Genomic DNA, 25,947 nt, shown 5'->3' with positions numbered 1-25,947 from the left:
AAAACACACCTGATGCGAATTCTTTGCTCTTCATTTTCTATACGGAGCGTTAACAGACCCTGTTGTATTTTCTTGTAATTTATTAAAAGAAGGTACACCGCCATCTTGTGCCGACTAAATTGACTTGATTAGTAATTACGACTTGTCCACTCGTAAGTACGAATGTCCCAGGAGGACTTGAACGCAGCATTAGCCTATGGGTGAGACTTCCAGTTCATTAGCCGCTGTAGATAAATAACGAGGAGAATAACAACATGCAGTAAACGGTAAAACTGTCTGCACTACAAACCAGTGTGTTCATAATTAATATAATACATTAAAATACTATGGTAAGACACACCAATTTTCAATATCAAGCAGCAAAACGAACTGTTTTGTACAGCTAAAAATAGCTGGACGCGGATGAGACCGGAAGCTAGACCCATAGAATTTACAAATGGCCCAATTTTACACAAGAAAAAGGTCTGATAGTACGCGCGTGACGTCACAATTTTCAAAAAATTCATATTTTCGTAGTTTACACATAGAAAATAATGCTATCGTTTAAAAAAAAAAAACTTGCATTTCGAAACCCCCCATTCTCAAAAGTTGCCATTTTCAGACCCGCAAAACACAGCTGACACGCAAAAAAAAAACAGCCAAGACGCAAAAAGTTTTCTGTTTTCTGTTAAAAATGGTGTTGTGTAAACGAACACAGAGATAGCACTTTGTCGTGTTGTGTTTTAAGCATCTTCCCTCTCGTTAGAGACAGAATGGACCCTTTTCACGAGACTGTGATCACGCGTTTCAACGGTCATCAGCATCGTAAATCCTCGAAACTTTTTTATAGGCTATTTTAATTTTCTTTTTAAATGTATGCACATTTATAACACTATACTTTGTATTATATCACCTTTGCACAAAAATTACAAAAAAAACTTGTTAACGCTAATGCGAGGGTGTTTCAAATGCAGCGTCTATGGAGACGGTAAATTTAACATCGTTCTCTCTTCTGACCGCCGCTATCAGTCTCTCTCAATTTATTTCCTTTTTTTTGAAAGTCATGAAAACGCTATCATGGAGTTTTTATTTTTTTGGGGGGAATGCAAAAAATATAGGCTATATTCGTGATACTCTCCCATTCACAGCTCTCGACGTTTACCCAACTATGACGACTTCCGCTGCTGAGAAACCCGGAAATGTGGAAAAAAAAAAGGTCTAAAAACTATAATGAACCAATTAAATACATTTTGAAAAGAAAGGAGAAAAAAAACTATAAATGTTACAAATGTAATCAGATTTCAAGTGATTCAATAATTCAATACAGGTTACCTCATTCAGCTGGTCTTGTGATCTCAATGTCTCAAACATATTTTATATAATAGGAATACAGCCTCGAGGGAGGTTCGTGTGCAAACCCACTGCTGCGTTTCTCCTCTGCAGTCACACTGTTGCATTAGCATCCGTTCAGTCATTCGTGTTTTAATTGCTCATGCAACAATCACACTGCAGCTTGTCTGGATGAATGGCTTTGTGCACAAACACAATCACATCGAGAACCTTTCGACGAGGACTTCTGTCTGTTTCTTATTTACGCTTCCTGTTTCTGTGATTGCTGGTCGTTTCAGCTTCGAGATATTGCTCGTTTTTATTATTGAACCCTGCTGTGTTTATGCACTAATACATCTGCGTGGGTTTTAGTTTTAGGGAGCTGAATGTATGCATGCATGTGTTATTGGGTCAAAACAATAGAAACAGTGTTGGCACTTCCTAGTGGTGCTAGCAGTGATTAAGACTGATCATGCACTAGCTTCATGCCATGCTAGTGCTTTTACAATGTGTGCTAGTGTCCCCCAGTAATAATGGAAAGGGAGAAAAAATATTCATATCAATGTTATTATTAATAAGCAGGTTATTTTTGTTAGACTGTTTAATTCATATAAATAATGTTTACTTGATATATTTAAAAAAACATTTATTTTTGTATTTTGACATCGCACCAACATGCTTTTCAGATGATAAAAAGTCCTCAAAATAGAAACTTGTATTATTTAAGTAGCCTATAATTCATGCCTACATTTTCATGCATATTTGCATTTTGGTTATACTGTTACCAAGATTGGGTTCAATAAAAAATGACAAATAAATAAATAAAAGTACACTGTGCTGAGTATTATATTATGTAATAAAATGTTAGATTTAACTTGACATTTTCCATGGAAGCCTGTTTTCACCACAGAATTTAAAAAATGTAATTGCAATTTTTTTTTCATTATCAATTGTGAATTTTGAGTCAAGACCTTGCAATTCAGATTTTTTTTTTCTCTCAGAATTGCAAGATATACACTTTTTTTTTTTTTTTTTAATTGTAAGAAATATTTTGGTTCTATATATTTATTTAAATGCACAAAATCATGTTACTTTCACAAAATGCATTTTGTAATTCAGACAGACTCTTTCATCCATAAAACTAGGCCTGGATTGGACAAATTCAAGATTTAATAGTGAATGCCGATACCCTGTTAGTATATAGACAATAAACACCATTGCTCTGATAAACAACCGTCAGTCTTCAGAGCTTCCCGATTGACTTGCGGCTCCACAGTCCCTCGCCATGACATCTGTCAGAATGGCTCTGATCTCCATCGAGGACCTCGCCGGATTGGACGATGAGCAGGTGGACGATGACATCACCGACAGCTCTGAGCCAATGGATGAGGAGCAGCAGGACAGAATGTACGCCCACTGGCAGGCGGTGGGAAGGACACACGTGTCTGTTCCCGGAGGTGAGAGAGCGAGACATCTCCATGGAAACTGAGTGGGAGCAGAAATGACACTGGCTGATCTAGATCAATGTAAAGCTGCTTTCAGACCAGCAGTGAAGTGAAGTGACTCTGGTTTTTGTGTAGAGATGAGGGGACCCATCGAGGAGATGACGAGGAGGAACCAGACCTCGGAACGAGAGCCAGTGCCTTCTGTCACCATCTCCAGACACGAGAAGGTAAAACCAGCCCACTTGTGCTGCCTGCTATATGTTAGTTTTGGAATCACTGGATCTTGAAACATGGGGCAAAACATGTCTACAATTAGAAAAATGGCAACACTTCCACTTTCTGAAATTAATCCGAGATGATCACTAGATTTGGCAGCGGCTATTTGCACTAAGTGTAAATAGCAAGTATAGATGCTATGTAGGCTACATTAAGTGAAAATAGCAGTATTTTCTTAGCAATAGATGCTATTTACACTAAGTGAAAATAACGATAGATGCCGTTTAGCAGGATTTTCTATATTTATACTACTTATTGCAAATAGTGGCAATTATCTGCACCTCAGTATTGTAGTACATTATAAAACAGTATGGAATAATAACATATTGAGCCTCATTTACGAAACAAACATACGACAGAAAATTCAGTCAACCAAATATAAACGTTACACTGTTTATTTTAAAAGGTCCGCTGTAAAATCAGCGTGCAGCGCCCAAACAAACATTGTTGCGCGTGTGAGGGATTTTAAACGGATATTAGAACATGAGGGAAGTATAAAGCCATGTTTAGCTACATAATGAATAATAGTTATGCAAACAAATGTTACAAATATGGGAAAAAAATGGAAACATTTGGATTCTTGTGGTATGAGACCGTTTCAGTTTTGCTTGACATTTGTATGCTGTTTTGCCACTATAGCCTAATTTCTGTTTTATTTTATAGTTGAATATATAATTTTATAACTACTTATTTTTCATTCTTGTTCTATTCTGAATACCGTTAAATTTAAAATATTTGTTGTAGAGTGAGGGAAATAGGCTATAATGTTTATATTTAGGCTACCAGTATTTCAATATACATATAAATTATTAATGTAGCCTAATTGTTTGCAATTACAAGGTTAAAGGGTGTTTGTGGAGTAAGATCAATTTCTCTTTCACAAGATTACTTCCTCTTTTTGGCCAGGTTACGTTTCTCCGTGTCGTAAACTCTAGGGCGAGGCTTCACATGTTTTTAGGGGCTTGATATTCAAATAACGATTGTTTTCTGCCGCCACATTTATCAACGTGCGATCATTCGTACGATGAGATTGGCGGCATACGAATGTTTCATGAATCACACGTGAACTCTGTCGTAAGTTGATTTGTGCGCACGGATCTGCGCTCGTTTCTACGTTAGATTGATAAATGAGGCCCACTGAGTGTAAATTATAATTTTAATTAAAATGATTAAATGGATGGATTATTTAATTCAAATTATTAAATGTATTGGGACACTAAAGCCCTCCCTACATCCTACCCGATACTTAATACAACTTTTCGATTATTTCCTTCATTTGTATGGAAAATAAATGCTTTTCTGATGTGATATGAGATTTGAAAAGGGAGAAAAAAAAGTTGGGCAAAAGGCAGATTCGAACTTGGGTCGATCGCGTCTAAAAGACTGCTGCACACGCTTTAACCGCTACGCCACTGGAGCTGTTTCAAAGCTAGCATCTTTTGTGGTGAGTAGCCCAATCACACGTTGGTGGGCGGAGTTAGTGTAAGTAGCCTCTGCCAACAAGGCGGGCTATTTAGTGTAAATAGACACTCCGATTTTATTTTTTTTTAATCATAATTATGACATTACCAGCTACTACTGTACCTCTTAAACCATCAGGCCACAACTTGTTGAAAACAGAAATATAAATATCAACAGTTGTTTGACCAATTGTCGCAGGCGAAATCCATTCATTGCTATAGGAATCCACGCAATCAGGAGGGCAAAAGATTTCTGCATGCGGATTTTGCAGTGGGTCCAAGTTGATCACACAGATTTGCCACGTTGACCAACAGAAAGCTGTTTGGTTTGGAAGTGACGTCCGTTTGAGCTGTGCTGTATAATAATGGACCTTTTTAGCTTGTGCTATTTCACCAAAATCACGCAAGTTGATCACACAGATTTGCCACGTTGACCAACAGAAAGCTGTTTGGTTTGGAAGTGACGTCCGTTTGAGCTGTGCTTCATACATTGCTACACTGTTGACACTGTTGACTGTATAATAATGGACCTTTTTAGCTTGTGCTATTTCACCAAAATCAATCCATAAGGAAACTATCACTAAAGTGGACCAAAAAACAGATTTGAATCCACTTTTATTCCAGATTCACACAGAAATTTTGCTAATATCACCACACCTTGAATCAAAATCAGGTGGAATGAACTCCAAAAAAATTTGAATTTAAATAAATAAGTGGGCTAAAAAACTATCACTAAAGTGGACCAAAAAACAGATTTGAATCCACTTTGATTCCAGATTCACAGACATTTTGCTAGCATCACCACACCTTAGTCTGTACAGATAGTTTAATCAAAATCAGGTGGAATGAACTCCAAAGATTGTGAATTAAAATAAATAAGTGGGATAAAAAACTATCACTAAAGTGCACCAAAAACAGATTTGAATCTACTTTAAATCCAGATTCAGTGTGAATGCAAAAAAGGGCTTATTTTCAGTTCATTATGGGTATGAGTTGTGCTTTATTAACTCGCGTGTGACCCCTCTTATAGCATGCATAGTTTCTATTACAATATTCATCATGATAATCACAATGATTGTTTCATACGAAACGTGCCAGTTTCCCAGTTTACTCAGTTTAAGCTCTGTGTCTCCAGGACGGTACCTTGGCATGTCAGTACCTGTTGTGAATGAGATTAAGATGGCAGACGACGGCACTAACTTCATGAAGGACGCGTTGACGGCGTATTATCTGCCCGCTGAGTTCCAGGCCAGACCACCTGAACCAACCGACCCTGATATCAGAATCGTTCACAGAGATGCGATCCGCGTCATAGCCAGGTACACGACCAAACCAGACCCTTGGAGCCCAGTCTTTTTCATTAGCAATGCCTGCTCCAGAATGATTATAGTTTATGATGTCCAACTCACTTTTTTTTTTACTTAAAATAGTCTAGAAACAACGAAAAAATATTTGTTGCAGAAACTAAACTGATTACAAGCCGCGGGGCTGCTTGTGACCTCACTGAAATGAATCAGTTCTTCGTTGAACTTCAGTCACCACAGGATGTCTGGTAAGAAGTGTAAAATAGACAAGTGAAAAGGTGAATATTAATATATAAACAGTGATTATTTACATGTTAAGACATGTTTACATGTTTACATGTTTGACCTGCGGGTGTCACTGTTGGACAGTGTTATTCCTGCTTCCTGTTTGCAGTGCTGCTGGTTTGTGATTGTAGCTTCGACATGTTCATCCACTGAGTTTACAAATGTATGTTAGTTTAATAACTGGACAAATTATTTTCAGTCTGTAAGCCACCATAATCAGCTAATGGATAAAATTATGAAGACAGTTGAGAGGGTATTAGTGCAAATAGAGAGCACACTTTGCACCTGGATGACCTACTATTTTGGATGAGATTCTGAGGTACACATTTAATGGACACTTTACTATCCCATGAGGAGGCCATGGGAGAAGAAGATTTGTGAATGCCGTAGGTCAACAACAATGACAACACGATGAATGTAGTACATCCAGAATACATTCATACACTGTAAAAAAAAACATTTCTGCCATATGTACATTAACTGACAGTCACCACTGATAAGCTACCACTAAATATTGTAGAAACTTAATTTGCTGTAAAGTTGCTTTGCAATGATTTGTATCGTGAAAAGCGCTGTACAAATAAACTTGAATTGACTTGACATTTTCCTTCTTGGGTGAACTATCCCTTTAAGTAATTTTGTTGTGTGCATTTGTCCTTTTTTAATATGTCTATATAGTTTATCTAATTTACATTTTAGTTTTAGTCAAGTTAAACTAAATGAAAATGAGGAATGTTTCTTTGGCAACTAGCTGATTAATTATTATATTATTATTATTTCTTTTTATTTATTTTTTCTCAGTTAAAATGATATTTAATTCAGGTAACAAAAAAGTTTTTAGTGGTTTTCGTTTTATTTAACTAATAATAATTCAGTTTCCTAATAATTTAGTTTACTAATAAATACACTTAATACAAAGTCAGTATATTTTAATATTTTGCTTTGGTTTCAATACAGTAACAATATAAAAGCCAATTATTTAATTTTGCAAACAAATTTTTTTTACACTGTATAAATGAGAATATTTTAGATCATAATTGGGGGTCTAATTGGCATCAAACATTTTGCTAATGAATGACTGCAGTGTACAAAGAAGAAGAAACACAGAAAAGGTCCTGGTAAATTCCGACCAGGACTTTATCTGTTAAGTTCACAATTCCTTCAATCCACAAAACGCAATACGTTATTCAAAATTTGGGTATAACAACTGTGAAAAACAAGTACAGAAAATTCCTTCATATTAACTCGATACATTGGGCCCTAGTTTTCTCTCCATCTGCAACAATCAGTGCAAACATTTTGGTGTTTGCCGAAAGCAAAGAATCTCTGCACAGGACAATCCAGAATGACTGTCATAATCTAACATCATGTTATTATTCTACCGTCAGGAGAAATATGAAGGCTAAAGCTTTCAGTAAAAGAAAATATATATGAGCACTACCTGCAATTGAGTAAATTATGAAAATGTTACACACTGTAAAAAATTATTGTGATTTTAACAGTAAAAGACTGTAAAAATGCTACAGTAAAAACCTGTTAACTGGTTAACAGTAAGTTTCCATACTATATTCGGTGAATAAATGTAATTACATTTAATGTAATTTTACAGTAAAATACTGTTAAAAATATGTTCATCTCGGCTTATTCTGGGTCCGAATAAAACATCAGATCATGCACAGACTATCCTGTCTCTTTGAATTTAAATCTATATTTATTCACACCCACTCTTGAAAACCTCTATGTGAAAAACACTTGCCCGAAAAAGTGCGGGGGACGAATTTACGTGATATTAAAAGTGGGGGGGACATGTCCCCCGCGTCCCCCGCGTAATCTACGCCCCTGCTAGGTAGTGTAGACTAGAATCTATGCTAAGCCGTCTAAATTAGCAGGATCAGCCTTGGCAACCACGTTTGACAAACACTCCCATGAGTGAAGCTGCAGAACCGGGAGCACCTGTTTTCAATCTCCACACAATCCCAAAGGTGACACCAAAAGTGCTAACTTAGCTTATTCTCTCACCTAATGATCTAGCAAACTAACTCCCATGGTGCTCTGCCTAAAAAAAAACCTGCTCAAAAGACAGATGAATATCTGTTTAGGTTAGTGCTTGTTTGGTACCATCACACTGGCACCAGCATAGCCATGATAAAAAAAATGCTGGTTATCAACTAGCTCCATCATTCTGTTTTGGGAGGTATCTTCAGGCACAAAGATTGCTTGCAAGTCATTGTCTGAGCAGCGAGGAAACAAGTCAGCTGCCTAAGTTTTGGAAACAGCCTTCATGTAAACATGCAGTTTTTGGACTGGCCACCGCAAACTCTGCCAATTGCCAAAAGTGACATTACGTCACAAAAGTGTGCACTCAGAGGAAGACCACAAGGGCTTATAGGGTGTCATCTGGGACAGTCAACAACCAATGCACAGAACGCAGCCACTTGTTCCGCTTGGATGTACGTCACAATATGGAAGAGGAGATCTGCTGCTACTTCAGCTTCATCACAACTTTAAACAATTGCACTGGTTTGTGCACAAACGTTTCCAGAAAGACAGAAATGTGGCTCAATGAAGGAAGGCTTTTTATTTACATTCCCATAACTTGGAAATCGCAATTGTAAAACCACCATGTTTATTGCAAATGCTTGAAATCAAAGAAATATTTTAAGGGATGCTTCACTCATAAATAAAAACCAAACTGTTGATGGTAGCCATGGCTTCCGTTTTGTTACCAACATTCTGTATTTATTTATCATACAAGAAGTATGTTTAGTGGCAGCTGTTTAGTGATTGTCAAACATGACTGAATAATTTCAGGGTGCACTTTTTCACTATGCAAAATGCAGATTATAAGCGCTTTGGGTTTCTTCTCACAATATTCTTAGCATGCTACAGGTGCATCTCAATAAATTAGAATGTCGTGGAAAAGTTCATTTATTTCAGTAATTCAACTCAAATTGTGAAACTCGTGTATTAAATAAATTCAATGCACACCAATTCATTAAAAATGTTTTTTTTTATTGGTCTTATGGAGTATTCTAATTTGTTGAGATAGTGAGTTGGTGGGTTTTTGTTAAATGTGAGCCAAAATCATCACAATTAAAAGAACCAAAGACTTAAACTACTTCAGTCTGTGTGCATTGAATTTATTTAATACACGAGTTTCACAATTTGAGTTGAATTACTGAAATAAATGAACTTTTCCACGACATTCTAATTTATTGAGATGCACCTGTATTACATAGCCTTAAGGACCTTTGCAAAAAATTTAAATATACAGACTTTCATGTGCACATGAGAAACCATTAAACTTAGCATATAAGACAATGCACACTGCCATCAGCCCATTTAGCGGTGTGGTGTCTTGGCAACCACAGATTATCCGTTAAAGAGACCTTGATATATGACACAGTGCCCTAATGAAAGCCAAATCTTGAACACTTTTTTGCAGAACCAGTCTTTTTTATAGCCCCTTGATCTTGGATAATAGGACAATGCACAGAGCCTATTGTGCCATCAGCTTATTTCGTGTCATGGTTTCTCCGGCGCCACAGAGGACGTGTTAAATTGGACATTAGGCCTTGATATTAGAGGTACTACCATAAGGAAAGCTAAATATTGAGCAAGTAGATCTCTATTCATGTGCTTCCACGCTCTCGTTTTATTTATAGTAAGATGACTGCAGTGTTGCCAACTAATTTTCAGGGGAAGTTGCTAAAGGAAGGTTGATTTGTTGCTAAAAGTTGCTAAATGACGTTGTGATGTAATTGCGCGAATCTTTTTGCGCGAATTGACGCAAAATTGCCACTACATCAAATTTTAAGCTTTTTTACCTGCATTTTAAATTACGCATTTTATTTTGTGTTTTTGGATTACAACGGATAATATCCTGGAAAATGACTAGTACCTTTTCCATTTTTAGATATTTTTCTTACAGTGTACTAACTGATCAACAATCGCAGGTACAAGCTACTAACACAGTGTATCGTAAATGAACAATTATTCAATTATTCATTATTATTATTAAATTAAACACTTGCAAATAGCAGCTAACTTAATTCACGCGATAAGTGGACAGCTAGGCATCTTTGGTGTCCTCTCTTTGTGTAATTGAAGTGGTAAATGTGTGCCTTTTTATCGTTTAAACCACTTATCAAAGGTTGCTAAATAAATGTTAAAAACATCTAAATTTGTCGCTAGGTGCTTTTGGAAGAAAAAGTTGCTAGGGTAGTCTGAAAAGTTGCTACATTTAGCAACATAATTGCTAAGTTGGCAACACTGGATGGCAGTGATGCACAAAGGAATAAGGTTATATAAAACTAGAAATTAATTGCATAATGCATAAGCATGCAATAAATTCCTATTTTTATTTATTTATTATTATTATTTATTTTGGTGGCTCTGTATGTTGTCACTTTGAGAAAATCTGTGAAAAAAATATATTTACAGATGACTGTATATACACTCTAAAAAATGCTGGGTTAAATACAACCCAGTGTTGGGTAAAATAGGGACAAACCCAGCAATTGGGTTGTTTTGACCCAGCGGTTGGGTTACTACCCAGAAGGTTGGGTTAAACATTTAACCCAACCGCTGGGTCAAAACAGCCCAATTGCTGGGTTTGTCCCTATTTTACCCAGCACTGGGTTGTATTTAACCCAGCATTTTTTAGAGTGTACTATATACCAAATATAAAGCTGAAAATAATGCCGTATGAACATTCATGTTAAATATGGTCTGAAAAATCCACTGAGAGGTTTGGGAATTTTGAAATGGAAACTGTGTAGTAACCCTGTGATAGCCATATAGCTTTTCAGTAGCCAGGTGGTTTATAAAGACAGTTTTAAGTAATAAAATTACAATGAACTAAATTACAATGCCACCGTCTGCAGCAAACCAATGTATCTGGCCAATAGAGGGCAGTCGTGCTGAAGAACGAATGTTTTTTGAAGCCAGTTGCTATTCTTTTGAACAACTGTGTTACTTATGCGGCTATTTTAGATAATGCTTAATATAATATTAATACACTGAGTCATTTGAACGGAATGAAAGTAAGTTGTAAGTGACTGGTCTCCACTTACCTTCCTGCAGCCCGGTAGAGTCCACCCACCTACCCACCCATCCACTCCCACCGCCGAGAGAAACACGACTCCTGCGCTCACACAAACCCCCAGCACTGCCTCAAACTCACGCTCAGAGGGGCTCTTTGTCTGCAGTTCGAGGAGGTTCTGGGTGGATTCAGCATGGAGCGCCTGACACGTCCAACCAAACCCACAGCTCCACACTAACGAGCATGCACTCCTGGAAGACTCGCTTTGGGCAAACTGGATTTTAGCGTTTATACGACAACCCACAATTGCAGTATCTGTACATACATGAACTTGTGAGCCTTTAATTTATACCCGTCGCTTTTCTCGACTTCAACCATGGGTTTATGGACGAGAAGGCGCGAGCGCAAGCTCACAAACGCCGAGCGTGTTTTCCTAGCGTTCACACTGATCGCCGAAGGTAAGAACGCGTCCGCGAGCGTGCGTATTTGTTACACAGTACATGTTTGTAGTTTTTGCATGGCTCGGGAAACTTCACATTCACTTATTTTCCGAATGCATAAATAGTTTAGACGTAGATGCGCATGCAGCTATCAGCCAAGACGAAGTTTATTTGCGCTGTGACTCGAATCTGGATTTTATGCGAGTTTACACAGACTTCCCAGTCCTTGTGTTAGCAAATGCAAAGCTTAGAAGAAGAAAAAATGTTCCAGTGTGTTACCACTGAACTAAAGGATACTCGTGTTTTTATATGAATGAATCAATCCACCCTCCTTTTTCCAGAAACCCAAGTACAGTAAGGGCTGAGGAGGCCTGTAAAATAACACTGGCATAATAGTCTGTGAAAGGAGACCGAGAAAGGAGAAACGGGTCTGTCTTTTTATCTGTACTAGATTGCAGTGCATATTTGTAGGCGGCTAAGTGAACTTCATGAGGCACGTCTATCATTTAGGTAAAACACGAGCTGAATATCAATTGCATCAACTTAGACTCCTTGAATGTTAATTAGACTTTATCCCCAACACTGTGTATGTGTATATATATATATATATATATATATATATTGTATAATGTGTGATATCCTCATCTGAACATCTGAAATGTTGAGTTTTATTTGAATTAGCATAGGTTCAACTGCAACCTCCTCCAGGAGTGAACAATCACATCTGTGTGGCCTTTAATGAGATATGCATGGCCTGAGCTGGAGTGTTGGGGAGGTGTGAGATGTCAGACATGAAGCTTCTCTTTTGAGGACCATAAAAAGTGGTACATGATGTTCTGTGGAGTGACCCATAAGCTGAAAGAGTTTTCTGTTTGTAATCTCCTGATTAATTGAACCCATGAGATGTGGCCACAGGAGTGTTCGTCTTTCGTGGGGAAAAAATAATATGGAAGTCTTGCTACTTGGTCAGAACTACAGTTTTAAAAGCCTGAAGGACTTCTTAAGTCTTTCTGATGTCCTAGAGGGACATTTATGTTATTGGGAACTTTATTAGTTCAACTGGAACTATGCTTTCTAAAAGGTCCACTGTTTATTTTTGCATTATTTTGGAATTCAGTCAAAAGTCCCATTAGGATTCTTCGATTAAACTCTCTTAAAACTAAAAGTTTCAAATAGGGGTTTCATAATGATGCCATAGAAGAACCATTTTCGGTTCCTCAAAGAACCTTTCAGTGATCTGTTCTTGAAAGAACCCTTTTTTGTTCTTCGTGTGAGGAACATTTTAATAATCCAAAGAATCTTTTTTTACTATAAAAAAACTTTTGTGGTTCCATGGTTGTTAAAGGTTCTTCATGGAACCATATGGGCCTTTCGCACCGCGGGAACCTTTTCATAGTACCAGAACTAATTGTGGAACTACCCACTTTTTGGCGTTTTCGCACCGCCGGAACTGGGTGCGATTTTAGTACCGGACTGCCTTTTTCGAGAACCAAATTAGCTCCTACTCCGGAGCAGGGTCTAACCAGCACAACTGGTACTAATCGTGACGTAAGTAGACATTGATTGGCCAAACGCATACGAAAACGCCCTCACCCGCCATGATTTAAAACGCCGTGTAAACATAAAGAACCTTCGTTTTTTTTTAAGAGTGTAACAGAAATTCCGATAGGAAACTTTAGCAGTTTTTGACTGATAGAGATAGCTTTGGTCATTGTTGGAGGGAGGGATGGGCCTCGGGGCCCAATGAAGATTTGCGTGAAGACTTTTAAGATAAAAGGGTGGAGGGTAGAGACATTTCACAGGTACTTGAGGGCACTGCTTGATCTCGGGGACGAAGGGGATCCATCTCCTGTCTTTCATATGCTAATCGCAGACAGTCTGGGAAGAAATATCCCCCACTATGCAATGTAAAGGTGTGACTCTGCGACCATCAGGGCTATTTGTTTATTCAGTTATGTTTTAGCTATATCTCAGTTGCTGTGTTGTACTGAAATCTATGTGATTGAATATGTTTCCCATAACATATTTGACATTTTCATTTGTTTTGTAATCGTGATCATATTATCATAATCATTTACTTCATGGTCTTTTTAAACGTCACTCCAACAAGAGAAAAGGGAAAACAATGTCTCATAAATTATGAATGAGAAGACTTGAAACCTACTATTGTAATTTTGTCTGACTAGTCCAGAAGTTTTTTGTTATGTATGTTTTTGTCAGAATCAAACACAGAACTTTTAGCAAAATGATCTTTATTTGAAAATATTCAGAAGATTCTAGTTGTTCTGTAGTTTACAGTAGTTTGGCTCCGTCTGGTAGACTTTTACCAATACTTGCATTAATATTTAAGGCATTTCATAGTCACTTATAATGTTGTTTGTTTGTACTTTGTTTCCATTTGCTATAAATTTAGTATTTTAAAGAGTAAACTACTAAAATGATCAGTGGATCAGTCCTAGCCATATTTCAACCCAAAAGCAAAAACATTGTTTTCATGGGACCCAACCATGATGTTGTTGTTGCTTTAATGAATGATTCTTGTTATCTTCTTTGCATAGCTACTTCAAGTCCACATTAGGCCAAGATGAATCTCCTCTCTGAGTTGTGGCATAGCCACCTGTTGTCAATTATCGAATTAGTTTTTTGTTTTTGGAGAGCTATTTTGTTTGATCAAGTAAAAGAGAAGAGCTGAGCTCCACAGGAGACGCGTTGATGGACACAACAGCTGCTTTTCGGCCGCTGACACTCTTGAGACCATCACAGTATAGCATCTCAAGGCATGCTTTGAATGCAAAATGCCACCATTGTTGAGATCACACGGGTCTTCAGGAAGTTCACACTCGTTTAAGAGGTGAAGCCTTTTGTGATGCTGCTCATTGTCCTTTGTTTGCAAGTTACTGTGAGGGGGTGAAAAAAACACAAGGAGTTATATTTGTTTGCTGTTTAAGCATGTGCACTTATTTCCACATTTATGGAATAACAGTAAAACCATCAACACTATGAAATATCTCCATTTCTGGACAGAAGTGCTCCCTGCATCACCTTGAATAAACTCAGTGGAGGCCATGTCAAGCATGTCTCGACTGGTTTGAGTCTGATTAAACTTCTCCATATTCCCGGTGTTTGGCGCCCGGCCACATTGAATCAGAGGGGGGCAGCTGACAGCGTGCCTGTTTGATCTCTTTCTTAATTAACTTCTGTAACGACAGCCTCTGAGATGCCTTAAAGTCGCTGCCTGTGGCCACTCTGAGGCTACGTTTACACGACAACGGTGTAGTCAAAAATGGAAAAGTTTTTCCCTTGCGTTTTTAAAAAGTTTCACGTATGCACGACAACTTTTTCAAAACGATTCGCGTTTACACACATCCGGCCAAAAACGCTGTATTACGTATGCCAGGCCAGTAGTTGGCGCTGTCACCTTGTTAGTAAACCGTACCTTGGAATTGACGATTATATGTTGTATATGACGCGTCTCCGCTGTTGGTTGTAATATTGGTGAAGTAAATCCACACTTTGCTGAAGAAGCGTTAGCAAACTCTTGAGCAGCAACAACAATACCATGTACTCCGCCATTTCGCCAAGCGAAAACGTGAAGCTGAACCATTTTAGACTTAAAGGAGTTTCAGTATGTAAAAACAAATGAAATAATGAGTATATAGTGAGAGCACTAACACTGTAAAATACATAAGTTGTAAATTAAATAAAGAGTATTGGAGTATGTTTTACTAGAAAATACCAGTCTTTCTACTTTAAAAATTTCATGTTTAATTCAATGTGTTACTTGCCGTTTCTTTGTAATTGTGAAATTTGCTACCAATTTATTATTGAAAATTGTTTCCTCAAGACATTTTTGAGGGTTTAAAATGGCAAATCTGGAGCTTGTGTTTTGTTTGAGCTGTGAAGTTTTAAGTGTTAATCATATTTGAGGTAATTTATTTTAGTCAAATAGGCTTGTAATTGCCATGTTTGGATTTTTCTCAATGCAAATGTCCCTTTATTGTGGGGTTGCACATATTGTGCAAATTTGACTATGTTTACTGGTTTGACGTGCCAAGAGTTGAAAAATTGGAAAAACAAATGAAAAATAAATAAATAAAAATAACTTTTCAAGGTCATTAAACACCCATTGTAAGTGGGTTGAACCCAAAATAGTGGGATAGTTCAACTAAAAATGACAATTTTGTCCATCCATCCACGTGAAACCCAATCACGCAGCAGAAGCAGCTGTCTCCTCTACTGTAAACCATTCGAGTCGCAGGTTTTGCCAAGGCTTAGCCAGGATTCTCCAGTGCTCCGCTAAAGGTTTTTACAAGCTGTTCTTCAAAACCGTAATTCCATCATCAGGGAGATTTGTTTGACCAAATGCAATTATCTGCTCGTGATGCGTACGGCATATGTGAAAGTTTCCGTAAACTATATACGTAATCCCTCAGAGTTATAAAAATAAAACTGGTTTTCCTGATCCGCAACATATTCATTGCTAGTGTTCTGTGAGTTTGGGTTGGTTTTTGGGTGAAAACGGTCATATTTTATGGCAAGAAAAAAAGTACACACAGAAAAGCAATTCCTGCCTATGTTTGCACCCATTACGTTTTTTTGCATTATTACAATTTCATGACAATTAATACAATTTCACACTTTTTTTTTTTTTACATCATGACAATTTAGTGACAATTGATTTCAGGACAAAGTTTTCATGCGGTAATGCAAAAACATGGTAACACTTAACATTAAAATCCTATATTAGTTAACATTAATGTGTTATCCAAGATTAACTAACAATGAAAAATACATTTGTTACAGTATTTATTAATTTTTGTTAACATTAGTTGATGAAAACACAACTGCTCATTAATAGTTCAAGTCAGTTCAGCTCCATTAAATAATATCAACAGACACAACTTTAGATTTTAATAATGTATTAGTAAATCTTGAAATTAAAGTGAACTAAGATTAATAAAAGTAATCTGATCGCATGCATTATGTAACGCATTACAAGTAACACGAGTTACATAATCAGGTTACTTTTCAAGTAACTGAGTTACTTTTTCAAATAAGTAACACTTTGTTTTCCAATTTATTCTCTGACACCTTTCCTGTCCCGTGTTGAGATAAATCGGGAGTAAATGCAGAGGCACTTCCTTCAGCCGGAGGCTTATTAATTTCACTTTTGGTGTTAGAGGCTTTACAGTTGCCAAAAAATGTAACTTTTGGGTTTTTTGTTATTAAAAAACAAATAAGCAAGCCCAGCCCTTGTGACAAAAACGCAACGCAAAAGTAATGTAATGCATTACTTTGTTACTTTTTATGGAAAGTAATGCATTACATTCCTTTTGTACTTTTATATATAATACACACAAAATGTTTTTTTTTAATGCTTACGTCAGGTTTTTAGGCCAGAAGATAAACTGAGGGGTTTCAATCTGTGTGAAGAAATTCTGGCGAGCTCTTGGGAGAGCGAGTGGTTCTTGTTAGTTGTGATAGGAGAATGAGAGCGATTACAAGAAGTGCATGTGCTTTACGTTACATTGGCTGGCCCTTCCCCCCATTCTGTATTTAGCATTCCCCTCCTTCACCACAATGGCGCCCAGATGATATTTAATGAGAAAAATGTGTGCGTATTCCTGCGATGGTACCGTGTGCTGCTTTCTCCCCTCTGATGCACAAGAGCAAATCTTTGAATCATTAATAAACGGGACTTCGGCCTCATTGAGTTCATGTTCAGTCCAGAAGTTCGTGTTTAGTTTGACATTCCGAAGGGAAAAGGTTTGGTCTCATCCAAACATTAGCTCTGGATTTTTGGTTTATTTCGCTGTTTGCTGTATTGTGTCTCGTGTGTTAAACTAGATGTGATTGTATTAGGGCTCCATGGCGTCTCCTGAAACACTCGTCAGACGCTCCTGTTGTTTAGAGTTTGAGGGCAACGCTGCAAGTGTGTGAAGCTCTCCTCATGTTCCTGTAATGTCAGAGAATGGCTAATTGCGTCACGTTCCCCGTCTCTTACTGTAAACCCGTGGAGGGTCACCGGAGGCTATGGGACGTCCTGTAGAGACTGCATTGTGCTGTGACCCCCAGGACGGGACCGCATTCCCTGAACGAGTGCTTAGTCATGAACTTGGACTCAAATTAAACGCACATGCTCTTCCTTCTCATCTGTGTGCATTTGATTTATTGATGAAGACAAGTTTATAATGCTAGTCAGGGATTTCGTTTTTCACAAAATATTTTTAGCCTTTCTGACACTAAAAATGTAAAAGGCTGTTTTTTGCGTCTGCACCTTTAGGACTTCTACATGCAAATGGTTTGTTATTAAAAAACAAATAAGCAAGCCCAGCCCCTGTGACAAAAACGCAACGCAAAAGTAATGTAATGCATTACTTTGTTACTTTTTATGGAAAGTAATGCATTACATTCCTTTTGTACTTTTATATATAATACACACAAAATGTTTTTTTTTAATGCTTACGTCAGGTTTTTAGGCCAGAAGATAAACTGAGGGGTTTCAATCTGTGTGAAGAAATTCTGGCGAGCTCTTGGGAGAGCGAGTGGTTCTTGTTAGTTGTGATAGGAGAATGAGAGCGATTACAAGAAGTGCATGTGCTTTACGTTACATTGGCTGGCCCTTCCCCCCATTCTGTATTTAGCATTCCCCTCCTTCACCACAATGGCGCCCAGATGATATTTAATGAGAAAAATGTGTGCGTATTCCTGCGATGGTACCGTGTGCTGCTTTCTCCCCTCTGATGCACAAGAGCAAATCTTTGAATCATTAATAAACGGGACTTCGGCCTCATTGAGTTCATGTTCAGTCCAGAAGTTCGTGTTTAGTTTGACATTCCGAAGGGAAAAGGTTTGGTCTCATCCAAACATTAGCTCTGGATTTTTGGTTTATTTCGCTGTTTGCTGTATTGTGTCTCGTGTGTTAAACTAGATGTGATTGTATTAGGGCTCCATGGCGTCTCCTGAAACACTCGTCAGACGCTCCTGTTGTTTAGAGTTTGAGGGCAACGCTGCAAGTGTGTGAAGCTCTCCTCATGTTCCTGTAATGTCAGAGAATGGCTAATTGCGTCACGTTCCCCGTCTCTTACTGTAAACCCGTGGAGGGTCACCGGAGGCTATGGGACGTCCTGTAGAGACTGCATTGTGCTGTGACCCCCAGGACGGGACCGCATTCCCTGAACGAGTGCTTAGTCATGAACTTGGACTCAAATTAAACGCACATGCTCTTCCTTCTCATCTGTGTGCATTTGATTTATTGATGAAGACAAGTTTATAATGCTAGTCAGGGATTTCGTTTTTCACAAAATATTTTTAGCCTTTCTGACACTAAAAATGTAAAAGGCTGTTTTTTGCGTCTGCACCTTTAGGACTTCTACATGCAAATGGCCTACATTATGATTGGCTAACCTCTTAACAGACTATATGCATGCTTTTCGTAAGGCCTAAATGACACTGCCTCATCGTTTTATCAATATCTATGGATGTATGCAGGGATACATTACAAATGCAGTTCATATGCACAATGACTTTAATTCTCCTCTTTGGTGATGGCTGTTTTTAATCTCTAAATTCAAATCCATTTTGATATTGTTTTGAGGGGAGTAGATGAAGACAAGTTTATAATGCTAGTCAGGGATTTCGTTTTTCACAAAATATTTTTAGCCTTTCTGACGCTAAAAATGTAAAAGGCTGTTTTTTGCGCCTGCACCTTTAGGATTTCTACATGCAAATGGCCTACATTATGATTGGCTAACCTCTTAACAGACTATATGCATGCTTTTCGTAAGGCCTAAATGACACTGCCTCATCGTTTTATCAATATCTATGGATGTATGCAGGGATACATTACAAATGCAGTTCATATGCACAATGACTTTAATTCTCCTCTTTGGTGATGGCTGTTTTTAATCTCTAAATTCAAATCCATTTTGATATTGTTTTGAGGGGAGTAAAGTCAAAAATGTTGAGTGCGATATAACTATTATTTTAAAACGGAGAGTTCCGGTCCTTGATTCTAATTGGTTGAACCACGTTCGAAGCTGTTGTAAATTACTCTACAAACATACACCTTTGTTTACTTCTGTGTGTTGCTCGGCAACCACTTTGTTGCAACCACAACTGTTTCTGAGGAACTACATTGTTTGGTGGAAGAATACTGTTTTTATTAATATCATTACACTTTATTTGCTCTGTTTATTCTGTGAAACCTTACTACGTATATGGAATAACCGTTTTATAAAAGCAATAATCCCCGTCAAGCCGTGGTTTACAGTGAATTTATAACAGCTAAGGGGGTTTTAGAACAACGGACAACGCCCCTTAGCTGTTATAAATTCACTGTAAACCACGGCTTCACGGGGCTTATTGCTTTAATGAAATTCCTGAAAGAAAACTTTCAGTAGTTTGGCATAAAATTAAACCTGTATTAGTATTAGAGTAAAACATTTAAATAACTTTTATTGTTTATTAATATTTGAAAGTAAAAAAAAGAAAGAAAGAAATGTTCATCTGCTAAATGAACCTAACATGTAGAAACATACAGTGAGAAAAAACAAAACATGAAATATTATATCCTGCAGATCTTTATGACTATGTGTCAAGGTCAATAAGTCTCTTAAAATATAAAAATAATGAAGCTAATTTGACATTTTTGTGACAAGGCAAGGTTAGTTCAAGTTGTAAAATGTCATGCTTTGTGACTCCCCAAAAACATAATGTTATCTATGATAAATAATTCATGACATTTGTAAAACTAACTAACTAAATATTTAAAATAACATTTTAATATTTTAAAATATATTTTAAAGGCAAATAAATATATTCTGTACACATTTAGGATATAAAGAAAATGTTAATGCTTTTTTTTTATTGGTTACATCACACATTATTACATGTAAAACTTTCTTGAAAATGGTCGTTTCCCCCCCCAAGAAAATAATATGAAACCATGATAAATGTACAAAGAGTACATTTCTATGAACTTGTGTGATTTACTTTAAACTAGATTTGATTTGGCGTTTATTTTCAGGCCCCACCACCCATCATTGCTCATATAAACACAGAGAAGCCGTGCTTTTCTTCTGCATGCGAAGCCATTGGCCCTGCTAATGATGTAAGGTGTTGGGTTTCCACAAGTGTGGAGGCTCGGTTTGACCTTTCAGACCTCCCTGTGAATAGCAGTGAACACTGAATGGAGCACAATACAAACTGTGTCACGGGTTTCACCCTCCAGACGCTGTCACTGACATCTTAATGAAGAAAGCCTCATTAAAACTCATTCTGGACAGTTTTGCACCTTAGTAGATAGCTTGGCACACTCTTTTAAGAATAAGTATTTTAACAACTCCTATGAATATTTGAAAGAAATTGTCCACCAAAAGGTTCTTTTTTTTTAAATTAAGATTTGAATTCGAAAGATATGAAAATTCACAGATGTAAGTAAAGTTTATGGTCATTGATCTTGGCTGCGTTTCCCGAAAGCGTCGTAAGCTTAAGTACATCGAAGACCCATTGAAACCAACGGAGCTACGATCAACTTAGGCTTACGATGCTTTTGGGAAACGCAACCCTGATATGAGAAAAGTAGCCTCACTCTAAACGTATTTGTTTGACTTGAAATCGTCTCTTAATATAGTTTGTCCAGCAATTACTGTAAATAATAGCACATAAACAAATTCCTGTCGAGACACTCCCTCAATACCAAATTGGCACGATGGGCGCTAATGCTCTGTAATATAATTCCTGTCTGGCGTCTGGCAGCTCCACCAGCCACCGGGCCCTGATCAGATGGGACTTTCAGTGGTCTCTTCTGGCTGATTCATTAACCCCACCCAATCCTTCAGCCAGCCGGCTCCATCGTGCTACACGTTACGATCCTGCAGTGGCACCTGTTCAGCCGTGTCCGAGCACAATATAACGACTGTGATGCCGCAAACAGCTGCAAAAACGGCTTCCTTCCTGCGTGAAATGAGGCTCCCACCTATTCAATAGATGATGGAGCACCTTGCAAATCTCTGTGTTTTGGGGTCAAAGGCCTGGAGGGGGCAGACGGGATGTTTTGGGGGCTAACAGGCATCGATATCTAGTTTCCCTCAGGGAGAGAAACCACTAAACGCCAAATACCAGTTAAGTCTAAAGCTAGATCTGTGTTAGATGTGTTTGATGACTACTAAAATGTGCCTTTTTTACCAAGTAGAAACTGCAGAAACTGCTGTTCTGTGACCATTGATAGTATATAAACACAATTAATTTTTCCTTGAGTAATGATGGTACTGGTAAAGCCTGTTCACACCAAGGACAATAACTATAAAGTTAATGATAAAGATAACGATATTAGCGTCCACACCAGCGAACGGTATCGTCTGTTTATTCTAAGCGCACGCGCGTCTGTCGCTTTAAATTCTCCAGTTCGTCATAACAGGATGGATTCTGATTGGCTGTCAATGATTTTATCGTTCATCAGCTGGAAAAAAATCGTTCTGAATGTGATTGCAAAGATATCATTTCTCTGTGCCTTTATCGTTATAGCTGTGCTGTTCTTTAATACTGAGAATGATTTTTAGAACTATATCTTTATCGTTATCTTTATAGTTATCATGCTTGGTGTGAACGGGCCTATATACTACTTTTTATTTGTGTATTAGCTGTTATATGGCCATTATTTGAGGTATAATAACTATCGGCTTGTGGCAGTTTCGAAATCTGACCACATAAATAGATAGTTATGAATTTCCGTGAGAGTGTGTTGATAGTAGAGATGTACGATTAATCGGTAATTGGCAGTTCAATTAACCTTTATGTTTATTACATTGTTTCGCCACTAGGTGGTGACAAGTGACTCTTAAAAAAATGAATGTCGTTGAATCATTCATTCAAGAGATTCATTCAAAACAACGTTGATTCATTCATTAATGAAACAAGTGAAGTATTTATGAGTGAGTCACTGAATCATTCATTTCAAACCATTAATTAATTCAAACATTTTTAAATAGACTGCAGCAATTAACATTTTGTCACAGCCTCTAGTAAATGACATGTTATTTTGTTTAGTTCAGAATCGTGTGAGAATCGTGATCTCTATTTGAAACAAAAACAATGTGACTCAGTTTATCGAGAATCGTGCAGCTCTAGTTGATGGTATTTTACGTTTTGGTGAATTGGTTGCAAATTTGTTGATTGTCATTCATACAATCGGTTTACACCCCACTGACGGTTAAGTTTAGGGGTGAGGTGGCCCTTTATTATTAGCTCAATCCGATCATACAAATTCATATGAAGTCGCCAACTCGTAAAATAGTTGCGTTTTCTCTTGAGATGGGGTTGGATAGTACGCATACAATGTTGTCTTTTACTCAAATTTTACTTACTGTTATAAGTAAAATTTGAGTAAATATGATGTAAAATAAATATTCTTATATTGCTATCGCTAAATTATTTCATCAGTCTTATTATGGCCAATGGCCACCGTGACAAACTTATTGCTCAACTGCATTTAATTTTATTTTACATCTAAAGGTGCAGTGACATTTTATCAAATTTTCACCAAACTAATTTCACATTAGAAGTCATTTCAATCAGTAATTTTGCCTGGGGGCAAAATATTTCCCCAGGCAAATTTCGCAACTTGGTCATGCAAATGCTCTGCATAATTTTCTATAGTTGTGGCTACTATGAAAACTCGTTGGTCCAAAATCCTGTTGTGTATAAAATGTAAAATATGCTTTAATTCACTGTTTTGCGTCTCATAATATTTTTGCTTTAGTATCAGCAAAAAAAGTCATTGAAAACTAAAACATTATCTCATAAAGTTTGAGTATCCATTTCCTGCACCTGTTATTTTCCGTGGGTCGATCCTCAGCGCTCACGTTTCCACGTGGGCCGTTCTCATGGTTTCAGATCAGATGAACAACCCAATTAAACGGCTTGTGTTTTAAGAGGACAGGTGGAGCTCATCAGCAGCAGTTGATGAGGGTATGTCTCGCCATCACTCCTCTGCTTTACTGTCTCAACATCTGTGGGTGGCATGTCTAAAATTACAGCACGGTCTGAGTCCGCCACCAGAGTGGGCTTTGTTTCATATGTAGAACTAATGAATCAACGGCTCTTTCAAACTCATCCTCCCTAGCATGCCGGCTGTTGCACCTTTTAACACAAGTACGCAGAGCTGGGTAGTAACTGATTACAAGTAATCTGGATTACGTAGTCCGATTACAAAAATCAAGTAGGCTACTCGTAATTAGAGTATATTACATTTTATAATGCTCATAATCAGATTACAGTTACTTTTTATGGATTACATATTACTCACACAGTGGCAGTAAATCATTAATGATTTTTTTCTCTTTTAAATTTTCCTCTCTAAAAATCCTATTGTTTATCATACCATTTAGCTTTGACTATATTCACAATACAGAATGGTCATGTAAATACATTTGGAAACCATCCTTCTGAAGAAGCACCTCTCAAGCAAATTAGACCATTTATGAAACAAATAATTATGCAAGTTACTAAACACTGGTGATGTATGTGATATATCATCATATCCAGTGACCTTCAGTAACCTGAAACCTGAACCTAATGTCAGTGCTGTTTGCATGTTTATTAATGTTTGTTCATGTAAGTTAATATTTCAATACTTTAACAACACATTTGCATGTTTAACAGTTCTCTGATGTCGGTTAATGGTCACACTGACATGCAGGTAAACAAAATAAATATTTCTATTTTTAGTGTTTAAATGATTTATTTTACATTTTTTTATTATTTAATTAATTATTAGCATTTTATCAACTCTCAAACCCACTGCAGTTCTTACGTTAAGCCCAGTGTGGGAAACCCTGGTGTAATGTAATGATTAATGCAATTTTGATTTGGAATAAATTTTTTCTCTTTGCTTTTTTTATATCAATATGGTATGTTTAATGGTTAGTTTAAAACAAGTTTGATAAAAAGTCATCACAAGTTTGATAAAAGTAGTCAGAATACATTACCTAAATTGATTACATTTACATTTAGACATTTAGCAGACGCTTAATTTTTAAAAAAAAAATTTTTTATGATGATGAAGTCAAGTAGCTTAATTTAGATTGTGTTACTAAATACAGTTTCCATCATGTAATCAGTAATCAGTAATGGACTACAATTTGTAAGTAATCTACCCAGTGTTGAAACACAGAATTGGGGCCAGATTTACTAACAGCTTGCGCCAGCGCAAACGTCTTTTGGCGTTAAAATTGTACGGTCAGGTTTTACTAAAGACGCACAGTGACACATTAGCGCTGAAAAGGCGTGGACACAAGTTATTTTTGCGCCTGACCTTATTGAATATGCATTTGTAGGAGTTTCCCTTTCAGATGCAAAATTGATGGGAGGAGAGTATTCAAATGAATCACGCAATGTTTTATACTAACGTTTGCGCTCGTCAAATTACTGGTATTTCCGCCATTATTTAAGCCCCCCCAAAAAAGCATGTCTTAAAGCAGGTGGTGATTTGCTCTGTGCTTGGTAGATTGCACTGGTCATTATGGAAATGATCTGCTGCGTCTGTGTTCTTTAATGTGCGCATTGTTAGTAAATCACACACAGAATTTTCCCTCCCATCTGCGCTCTTATGGACACTAATGGCGCTTTTCCACTGCATGGTACGGCACGGTACGGCTCGGTACGGTTCACTTTTGGGGGGTTTTCCACTGGGTACAGTACCTGGTACCAGGTACTTTTTTTAGTACAACCTCGGTTGAGGCTCCAAGTGAACCGTACCGTTACCAAAACGTGACGTGTTCAGCACAGCCAGCGAAGGATCGAACGCAACTGTTTTGAACAAGCGCACCTTTTTTTTTAACAACCAAAAAGTTTTGTTGTCTGTTGCGGAAGTACAGACGTTCCTCTCGTTGATAGCAGAGGAGTGGATCCGGCGAGAGCTTGATGGGGTTTTTCAGGAGTCTCGGTAGTAGAGGCGACGCAACTATAACGCCATGTGAATAATCCCGCCCACTCTAAAGCGATACTAAACTGCAGTGGAAACGCAAACCGTGCCGAGCCGAGCCGAGCCACGCAGTGGAAAAGTGCCATAATTTGCCCTGTTTAGTACATCTGGCCCTTGGTGTCTAAAATGGACATGCAACTCATATTTGAATACTTGATTGTAATGGTGAATGGCAGCATTCTGCTAAACTGTGCAATCGACAGGTTTATTTTGTGTTAATGACTGGCTGACTGTACATTATCCCTCACTTGTTTAATGGAAAAGCCGTCATGACTCTGATACAGGCTGATTAGTGGTTCCCAGATTTTCCAGCGGCGGATGAGTTCGACCGCAGACGCGCCTTATAAAGTTCTGCTCCGAGACAATCGCCTGCCATCAAAGGCCCATTGTGAAGGTGGTGA

The 25,947-nt window shown here is 37.6% G+C and overlaps 1 protein-coding gene across 2 annotated transcripts in view; it reads left to right on the top strand.

Moving 5' to 3' along the window:
• Window positions 1-11,021: 11,021 nt before the first annotated feature.
• LOC107732247 (inactive tyrosine-protein kinase 7-like) overlaps window positions 11,022-25,947 on the top strand; it is a 54,684-nt gene continuing 39,758 nt past the window's right edge. For both annotated transcript variants that reach the window (XM_016543527.1, XM_016543526.1), the window contains exon 1: window positions 11,022-11,580. In XM_016543527.1, the coding sequence (XP_016399013.1) occupies window positions 11,499-11,580 (82 nt within the window). In that variant the 5' untranslated portion in view covers window positions 11,022-11,498. The remainder of the gene's footprint in view (window positions 11,581-25,947) is intronic.

The sequence above is a fragment of the Sinocyclocheilus rhinocerous genome, unplaced genomic scaffold, assembly GCF_001515625.1.
Source record: "Sinocyclocheilus rhinocerous isolate Xijiao unplaced genomic scaffold, SAMN03320098_v1.1 scaffold909, whole genome shotgun sequence".
NCBI lineage: Eukaryota > Metazoa > Chordata > Actinopteri > Cypriniformes > Cyprinidae > Sinocyclocheilus > Sinocyclocheilus rhinocerous.
This window is presented reverse-complemented; position numbering and strand designations above follow the sequence as displayed.